At 37.7% G+C, this 10,042-nt stretch overlaps 1 protein-coding gene across 2 annotated transcripts; it reads right to left on the bottom strand.

Moving 5' to 3' along the window:
- Nucleotides 1-3,731: 3,731 nt before the first annotated feature.
- LOC136833441 (legumain-like) lies at nucleotides 3,732-9,185 on the bottom strand. 2 transcript variants are annotated; one of them, XM_067095601.1, is made up of 10 exons: nucleotides 9,118-9,185; nucleotides 8,444-8,607; nucleotides 8,000-8,097; nucleotides 6,533-6,839; nucleotides 6,298-6,367; nucleotides 5,696-5,817; nucleotides 5,238-5,417; nucleotides 4,823-4,939; nucleotides 4,219-4,386; nucleotides 3,732-3,923 (listed from the first exon to the last, which is right to left on the bottom strand). In XM_067095601.1, exons 2-10 carry the CDS (start codon nucleotides 8,582-8,584, stop codon nucleotides 3,798-3,800), a joined length of 1,329 nt encoding a protein of 442 aa, XP_066951702.1. In that variant the 5' UTR covers nucleotides 8,585-8,607; nucleotides 9,118-9,185; the 3' UTR covers nucleotides 3,732-3,797. The 2 variants fall into 2 exon arrangements, with proteins under 2 accessions (XP_066951702.1, XP_066951703.1); XM_067095602.1 differs by lacking the exon at nucleotides 9,118-9,185 and adding an exon at nucleotides 8,853-8,981.
- Between the last annotated feature and the right edge of the window lie 857 nt (nucleotides 9,186-10,042).

Below are 10,042 nucleotides of genomic sequence, written 5' to 3'. Positions count from 1 at the left end.
ACACAAATAAAATTATGAAGTGGGAGTAGTGTGATATACCAAGCACTGTGGATTTATGGGACCGATCATGCATTAAGGAAGTTAAAGTTAGAATACTTGCGTTATGTTACATTCATTTAGCAGGACTAAGTAGGTACACGGAACAGGAAATTTTGAGGAGACAATATGAAGCAACAGAAACCCTAGGATAGCAATGGTTTTCACAGTGTGTTACTGTACGACTTCTTGCATATTTCAAGTTAAAGGAAACGTAAATTGCGCCATGGATCTGTAGTACACAATTAACATTCTCATTTGATGCCCATTCCCTTATTATACTCTTACAGACATGACTCATCGAAAAGATGAGATAGAGAGTATGTAGGGTAAGTGTTTGAGTGTGTAAAACAATGTAAGAATTCCATATACTACTACTGTTAATACTACTAACAACACCTGAGTCTTCATTCATACAGTATATGAGCGAGTTAGACACCCGCTCACATACTGTAAAGTACGTCATACTATAGTATCAATGAGTGGGAGGGCCTCCAGTAATGACGTTTTGCTAGCCCCTATATACGAGCCTGTTGGATTTAGCTAAGGTTCCCTTTAAATTTCTTTGATTTACTCTGATAAGTCCCTTAATCATCCACGTTAGACATCACTGCATATTTTTGCTGTGGCTTCAAATAGTTATTTCCAAAATACCATCTATTTCCGATGCTTTAGAAATATTTTATCGACGAAAATCAATTAGACTCGTCCCCTGAAATGCACATATTAAAATTTAACTTGTTTGATACCTAAGGAAAAAAGAGGGAGAGAGTGGAGAGAAATGTTGTTTGCTTAGAACAATACCTTGAAGTTATTTCGACTGCGATAACATCATTTTAGTGTATGTATAATAATTCGTATGTACTATTATGTTTCGATTAGTAAGGTCTGCTGTGCACAGTGGCGTTGCTGGCATTTCATCAGTTGGGGGCCCTAGGTGGGGCCAAGATATGTTTTTTTTTTGGGGGGGGCCAAAGAAAATTACACAACTATACCAATTCTGTAACTGGTAAAATATACGATTCTCGAATGTATATATCCATGTGAATGAAGGAAAGTAATAGTATTAGTAATTAGTATACCTGTATTTGAAATTACAGGGCTCAATTTTCAATGAATTTTCAACCCTTACTACTGTACATGCAAATGTACCAAGTACTGTAATGTAAAATTCTTCACAACCTTGTGTTCAACACTTACCTAATTTCTATTGTCAAGTTTTAATTTTCATCTATAGTATAATATCCTTCTCATATAGATACAGTATATCAAAATAGTGCATATCGTCAATAACACAAAAGACTTACTGTATATGACCCTCCAAAATCCCTTCAAAATTTCAACCTATCCCATACCATCTTCATCTCCTCTCTCTCAGGTAATTAACTCTGAGCAGCAGTAGCAAATTACATTGCACCTATTCAAAACTAACTATACTGTAGTTTCAGTCACTTCATACTTAAGTTCATAACATTAAGTTGGATCAAAATATCATGAGCAAAAATTTCATTTGTGTTAAAACCTAACTATAATTCTGCTTTTGACCACCAAAGGGTTAACGTTTAGCTACAAAGGGAATTTTAACTAGGGGGTTCAGTGGAGTGGCCCGGGTCCCCCTGCCCAGCCCTCCTAGCGACTCCACTGGCAATGCAACATTGAGTTATATTCTGCACTTTGCACCCACTTGGGAGGTCACCCCCCGCCCCCATTTTTGTTGCGACCCGTTTTACCTAGCTACCCACCGAAGGGTAGGGGCCCACAATTTGAAAACGCTGCGGTAAGGGGTTGATGCCTACAGTGCACCACGTGAGGTTCTTTGCAGGGTCCCTACGCCCCCTAGCTGGGACCCCTTTAATTTTACTGTACCTTCGCTCATATTTTCTTCTGCCTTACTCTCCACCCACTCATAACAATATTGCAACTACAAAATTTTCCTCCTGTTACACCTTTAACTTTATTCTCAATTTCCCTTTCAGCGCTTAATGACCTCAAGGGTACTTGTGCTTGGCCTTTGACCTAAATTCTATATTCCATTCCATTTCTCTCTCTCTCTCTCTCTCTCTCTCTCTCTCTCTCATCCCCATTTTTTATGGGAGGCTTATGCTTCCTATAACTTTTTTTTGAGAAAAGTTTAAGTAAACGAACGAACTGGGTTGGCTTATGTCAGTCAAATATGAATTGGTTTTAAATAAAAACGCACTAATTTGTAACTGAATATAATAGAACTTGCGACTGATGAATTCTGCCATGTGGATTTTAGTCTTGACAATGGTCAGGTTAGGTCGTTTGGACTTTCCTCCACCTGCATATAATTCATTCCAATTACTTTTCGGAAACTGGACAGCATTATCGAAAGTTTGATTAAAATATTTGTCCTTTTGAACATAAAGCTGTTAAAAGAATTTTCACTCAAGGGCTAGACTATGAAGGAGAGGCGTAAGTGATATTATTTAATATAATATCAGGCTTCCGTTACACTGATTTCTCGGTTTATTGTCAGAAGCTCGAGTGGTATACTTGATATTCACCTTCATTGGTAGTCTTTAGAGATAGTATTTTTACGTCAGATTTATACGACTAGATTACATTTTGCTTTTCTTTCATATTGGTTAATGTTGTTATTTTCATTTTTCCTGTCACAAAGTGGGCATGTCTCACTGTCTCCATCTTGCCTTGAGGTGGTCTTTCGTGAAGTATAGCAGTAGTGTACTTCACTACTCGGTGTACAACTTTTATCGACCCGGTCCGTTTCCAGTTTAACCTGAGCATTTCTTAGGTTAGCTGAAGCAGTAGAGAATCGCTATTGTTACATTATCACAAAGCACTTGTGGAAGACCATAAGAATTCATTATTTTTTCTTGATAATCGCAGTAGTTCTATCACACGTTTTGGCAAGAATTCTTTGGCATCTTGCTAATCCGCTTGTGCATTTAGTCATATAGCGGGAGGCTCATCATTCCTAACTGCTGTTGAGTGCTGTACGTACTTTGTTTTGCGACTCGATGATTACGGAATAATTAACTTTGACATGCAACTTCTGAAACTAGGACTGACTTCTCACACGCGCGCCAAGAAATTGTAGTTTGGTTGCAATGTAAACGCATCAGCTCTGCTGAAATCAGAGGGACTGAATCGAGAGTAGATATGACACACTTTGCTTCATTTTTAAAGCGCGTAAATGAGGGACCTGGAAGTAATAGTAAAATTAAGTGCCTTCTGAAGTAACTTTCAAAGATTAAAATAAAGGAGTCGATAGACTGGATTTTTCATCATGGCATTCCGTTTGATTTGTGTTTGCTCTGGAAAGTACAATTCCAGATTTTTTCACTTAGTGGATTTCCAAACAATTTTCTCTGGTATTGGAGATGGGGCTTTATTGTTCAGTTTTGTATAATTTCAAAACCATATTAATAGGTTTATATAAAACATGATTATAATACAATATTTTTCAGCATCGGTAATGGAGGAATGTTATATTTGATTACATTATTGGTTATGATTGTGATACTAAAGAAGTAAGATTATATTAAAATAGTACCAGTCCTATCAATTTCACTAACAGCTCATTGCAATTGTTTAAAATTAAAATATAAATACATGAATGTGTTCATCAACTTTGCAAGTCATTACACAAAATCCGCCGTGTCACTTCCTGGTCAATAATAATAATAACAATGATAGTAATAATAATGAAATAGATTTCTCTGAATATATAGTTCATATTAATCGGCGGCAAACGTCGCTAAGCAAAGGAAACCCTTTTAGTGATCATTGTGGATGGCTGGAAAGACGCAGACGATCTTGGTTGCCTGGACGATGACGTCCGAGTTGTATCCCGATTCACACAGGTTGAGCAGCGTTGGGACGACGTTCGTGGCGAAAGTTGTCTGAAAAAAGAAATATATTCACACCTCTGTTCAAATGATGTTCTGGCATCCAAGGTAGATAACAGAAAGGCCCAACTTTCAGAATAAAGATCTCAAATTACAAAATCCGTGGGTCGGGGCTCTTGGAGAAAGGCTTTGGGTGTTTTTGTAATAGGAACTACGGTACTCTTGAGACAGAAGGAATAAAAAAAATTTTAATAAATGGAGTGTCTAAAGTTGGGTCTAAAACCCCCTGCATGAATATATCAAATGGTTGCAGGTTTTATTCAGATATATAGTAAAACAACGATCTCACCTTTCCTAGTCTGAGGCAGTTGTCGTGGAAGGCATCGACGGCATCTTTGTAACAGTCCCAGGCGGTGATCTTCTCTTGCTTTCTTGTCATGAGTTCTTGCGCCAGTTTCTCGTCTCCGGCGACCCTCAGGACGATCTTTTCCGTTACGTGCTTGACCATAGATCGTTTCTGTTAAAAAAAAAAAAAAAAAAAAAAAAAAAAAAAAAAAAGCTTGTGTAACAACTCGTTTTAAAGCATTAAAAAAATTTTCTTATCATGTGGTCACAATATGTATTAATCTCTTATTCAACTTTTCAAAAGATCAGTGACAGACTGATCATGAAATATTTATTGCAGTTGGTTGTTACAGAAATGTGCTTAAAATAACTGTGTTGTGGACATTTAAATCCAAGACAAATCGGAGAGCTTTATGGGATAATGTAAAGGTCATCTTTGCTTCGTTGACAAAAATAAGAAACCAATGACAGTTATAGGCAACAGTTTCATAACTTAAATATACCATCTTTGTGCATTGATCATTCCAAAGATTCTTTGTGAATCAAATATCACAATGCAACGAAATTTACTGGAAAAGGAAAATTTTATTTATAATCGCGAAACTAACATTTTTAAGAGCTGTAATTTCGCTGCTCAGTCGGGCCTTCTCCTCCAGGGTTATGGCGTCCCGCAACCGCTTTTGCAAATTGACCAAAGGTACATCTCGGCTTGGCACAACAGAAGCCTAGGAGAAAGCACAGACCGTGAGCCAAGAAGAATTAAAACCATTAAGAACAGAAAAAAGTTTTTTCTCAGATTTTTCTTTCACTGCACCACCAAGGGGAATCTAATCCAGACAAAAAATAAACTTAACGCTATGCCCAGTTGAAATACTTTGATATTTGAAAATGAATTGATTCATACTCCCTACAGATGTTATACAATCAAGATTTTTTTTTATATATCAACCGCAATACAGTTAGGCGAGTTCATGAGTTTCTTTGGAGAGCCGCAGAGTCCCTCACAAGACCAGTTCAACTTACTTTGCGTTCTTCAACTGAATAATTTTTAGGTGGGGAGGTGTAGGACCCCTTGCTACCCATGAAAGCAGCAACTGGCTCATTCTCAATAGCTTTCTGTCCCCACTGCATGACTGTAGATAAGTAAGTCCGTTCTTTTGCTACCTCAAAGTTTTCCTTAAGAAGTTCAGTGTTAGGATCTTTCTGCAAGAAGAGGAAACTTACCAGTCTTTTATTAGAGAATTGTATGTCATAGTAGGAATGCAGTTTAAGGGATGATATATTGCAGTCAGGAATGAAAATACATTTCCTTTAACTATTTAGTAAATATTGCGTTTGATTTATATTTGAAATATTTTTAAGAATCAATGTGGTTATACAATTATTTAACTGATCTAAACTGTGCTCCCAGTAACTGCATGGAGCAATTATGACATTAATGTCAACCAGTTACTGAAACCACTCATTAGTGAATGACTCACGGCGTCAACGTCCTCCATCCAGCTGACACCGAAGATGTCACCCAAGCAGTTGTATATTGGAGCGTCAAAGCAGTAAGCTGCATAGGTGGTCTCCACAAGGTCAGCAGCGGAAAGAGCATAAACTGAAATGAGAAATCGGGAGGCAAGATGATGATGTTGCACGAAGAGTAACTCAAAACAAATCAGTGTGTTCGTTTTGGTGAGTGGTGTTGATAATGAATGAGAGAATGAAGATAAGACAGAGGACAAGGTGAAAGAAAATGGAATAAGAGAGGAGGTAGACGATCCTGCAATGGTTGGAGAGGAGAAAACAAATACAGGTGAAAGAAAAAGGATCAGAAAATTAAGTCGATCAGTTTTCCAGTGTCAGCAAAAATATCTTGACAACTGATTTGTTCATCTAAATGTTATTTTATCTTATCCTACAACATTTTTAAAGATTTAGTTTATCAACAGTCACATGTTTTAATTCACATAATTTACTTTTGTCCAACTCGTCTCTTTCTTTATCTAGAGTTGATTGTATTCACTGTCAATCATCAATCAAGAATAGGCTAAACAAGTTCAGATCCTAAAAGCCGTTTGCAAAGAAATAATCTTACATCCAATGTCATCAGGGAAGAGGTCTTGGAACATGGAACCGGAGCAGGAGGAACCCATGTATACCATCATCTGCAAAAGGACATTGAAATTCCTCATCAGACCAGCAATTCACTTCATGAAAGTCAGTGTTGATTGTTTTGAATTAAAGTATAATTCTTTAAATAATCATTAATTCTCACGTCACACATTTCGTAAATATCACAAAAGAGAAGAGAATAAGCAGTCGGTAGAGACCTCTTTGAATATGTTATTTTGTTTCAGCTCCATAACAAGGTTGGCAAAGTCATTGGCCCTCATGAGGTCTCTGGGGAAGTAGAAGATACCAGTGTCTCCAAAGCCCTCTATGCTTATGAAGATCCTGTCATTGGGGCCACTGTTGATAACCTTTCCGGAGCCAATACCTTTAAGGCCCTCGGCATCACCCCTGAGGACCTTGAAGAAGTTCTCAGGGTTTACTTGTAAACCGGTGTAATCCTTAGGGACTCCGGCGTACACGTCATCCCCGGTAGGACTATTGAAAATCTTGCCAGGGAAGGGATTGCTGTTAACGTTGAAATAATGGCGGTTAGAATTTTTGGCAATAACTTACGTATTTTATTATAACCTTAGTCTATGAAGTCGGAAGGTTAGTGTCCATTTCTTTTGTTTGTCTCTCTGTCTGACCATAATATGTCTCAGAAATTACTGACTGGTTTCAATTAAATTTTGTGGATAGGTGGGTTATTGATCAAGGGATAGTTTATCAGCTTTTGAGATGTATCTGGATAATGATCTAGGGATTCTTATAGTAAGATATTTAGAAAGATGATGAATTACAATGAAGTTTTGTGGAGAGATGTTGGGTTTTGAATTGCATCCAGATCTGGGATCCACTCCAGGTTTTTCATTGGGTTTTAATGTCATTCTTTGGAGGGGATTCTTATGATGAAAGATGATGAATTACAATGAAGTTTTGTGGAGAGATGTTGGGTTTTGAAATGCATCCAGATCTGGGATCCATTCAATGTTTTTCATTGGGTTTTGATGTCATTCTTTGGAGGAGAAGAGTAAATTTTGAGATAGTGAGTAGTATGGGCATTGTACATAGTTAGGCTTAGCTCTATCTCAGCACGGGCTCTCCCTTCGCCCGACCCATAAAACACATTGATGTATTGCAGAGGCTCAAGAGGTGCAGCGCAGACCGCCGGCCGAGTTGCTCAGCCTGCAGGTCACAGTAATATTGTCATCAGATTGACATTTCTTGGGTAGTCCCTGAAAGGACCTTGGAGGTGGATTCATAACTGAAACAGATCTGGATCCATAATTATTGGAAGATACCTCAAAGAATTTTTGATTGCTGGCAAGGAAACTTTTTGGATGGTGGGATATGAGCTGACGATAAATTGACTAGAGTTGGCAATGGATTCAGATCGGGGCGCAAAACTTAGAAACTTGTCCTTTAAAGGAATACAACCATAGTAGTGGAAAAAACATTCCATTGCTTTACTTTTTACATAAAGGATGTTGATATCTAGAAATGTCTCTTGGAAATGAAGAGCTAATTGGGTTTTTGGAGGTTTTGTATTCTTAAGTTTGCTAACAGTCACATGTTCAAGGAGAGGCAATGTTCTATTGTGATGTTAATTTTTTGTTTAGTTAAGTAACTGAATATAATGTTTTATTAGCTGAATAAAGCCAATAAAAGAGAATACAAAATCTTACACCATGTTATCAGCGATGTTATCGAACATCATCACAACGATGTGGTCATCAGGGATGCCATTTGCACTCAAGATCTGATATGCGTGGCAAATGTCGGCCTACAAAGGAAATTTGTATCAGGTAAAATGCAGAAATAAAGGAGTGAATCAAAGAAATTTGTCCTTTTGTCTCGTAAGTTTAAAAATATTTTTTGATCTTAAGATGAACACAGTATTCATGACCGACGACTTTTTATATTTTATTTTTGTTGTCACCAGCGGTTGGGGGTCTATTATTTTAATGATACTTCTGTTTGTTCTTCATCCGGTATCAGTGTTGAATACTCACTCTGGAAAGCTCTTCAGTTGTCTTGTAACTCAAAAACAATTCCCACTAGTTTCAGAAAAATGTTGTATGTTTAGGCTGGTAACTAAATATAGCAAAGGAACCCCCAACTATTCTTACCTCAAAGCGGTATTCATCCCATTCTTCAGTTCCGGCAACCAGAACAGCCCAGATTTCGCCCTCTTCCTCAGTCTTGGCCAGAGGCACTCGGCCAGAGGCAATGAGGGGCAGCATCAGCATCAGCGCTGCTGCAAACTTCATGATTGATGGTCGCTTGGGGTGAGCTGTTGAAGAAAACGGAAATGAAACAAAGAAATTCCATATTCCCTGGTAGTTCAGATTTTTAATATTAAAAAGATAAATAAAACATTTTAAAAAATAAGAAAGGCCATGATGTCCATTAGATAAAATGTTCGTTCAGTCAAAGATAAGGTTGCTGAAATATTTTTTCAGCCAAATGTCCAACGAGCAAATGTGTCCGTCAGTCATCTCTCCAGCCACAAGATACTAATTAACAGCAGCTCCTTACCTCAGATTCCCTTTCACACCAGTAAGTCATGTTAGTTGGGCATATTTCGTTAGTCCAACTACTGTGTTTTCTTGACGTGGCATGAAATCCATGTTTTCCCAGTTGCTTTCTAGTTTTTTTAGTGCTTTATTTCCACTATAATTGCTCGTTTTTAGGCAATTTCCTCGTCCATTGACTCCGGTTTCTCTGATTTCAGAATGTTTTACATGAATGTGTACGCAAACACCAATGGAAACAGCTTTAAAGAGAGTGATGCTATAGTTACCTCTTGACGACGATGTTGATAACCTATCTGCCTACTGGGTGACAGAATAGGAAAATGTCTCAAGGTCTTTTATATCTATGGGAAGGTGAACCAGACTAGGAGTGTTAGATGAAGAAAGCGGTTACATAACCTGAGTGCTGTGACCTTAACAGCTGGTGCCATATATAGATGTAGATGTTATCAAAATTTCTTTTTAATAGAAATATCCACCATGCTGTTATGAAAATTATAATACTGCAGGCTTTTTAACACTGTTCTGCCACGTTGGCAGCATCACTGAGTTCATATCATTGATAAATGCATATAGAACTATACATAGTTGTAATTATTCCATCAATGATTATTAACATCAATATTAATATTTGACATCTAGTGAAGCCGCTCGAAATCACAGCCCTTATTCCTTATCAAATATTTCTTATTATTTCTTCATGGATGATCTTTTATTCATCAGACAGAATATCAATTCGCCATCCTCTTTAGTCATCCCTTTAGCGGGGTAGTCTGTCAGTGCACATCAAATGGTGCACTGTAGGAATTAGTGAAGGGTGTCTGTAGCGACACTTCAGCCCCCAGCTGCACCCACTTTTTAGCCTTTTACTTTACCTCATTCCCGCTTTCTTTCTTCAGTACTGCTATCCAACACCTCTGTTACTTCTTAGGACAACTTTGGGGTTTTCTTCCAGTTCCACCATTAGACTCTTGTACTTCATCACCCCAGTTTTCTGGATCTCTTTATCTAGCTCTCTAACCACTCCAACTCTCTCTTTTCACTGCCTTAAACGCCGAATGGCTGAAAGTACCCCAGCGCCTGGCTTGACTATCTAAATTACATAAATCTCTTCATTCATTGCTTAATGGCTTCATTATTTGTACCTCTAACTTCTGCTGTACAACTACCTTAAGAATAGATTTGAGGATAAAA

This window comes from Macrobrachium rosenbergii, chromosome 51 (assembly GCF_040412425.1).
Source record: "Macrobrachium rosenbergii isolate ZJJX-2024 chromosome 51, ASM4041242v1, whole genome shotgun sequence".
Classification (NCBI taxonomy): Eukaryota; Metazoa; Arthropoda; class Malacostraca; order Decapoda; family Palaemonidae; genus Macrobrachium; species Macrobrachium rosenbergii.
The sequence above is the reverse complement of the archived record's forward strand: the minus strand, read 5'-3'. Positions and strand labels throughout refer to the sequence as shown.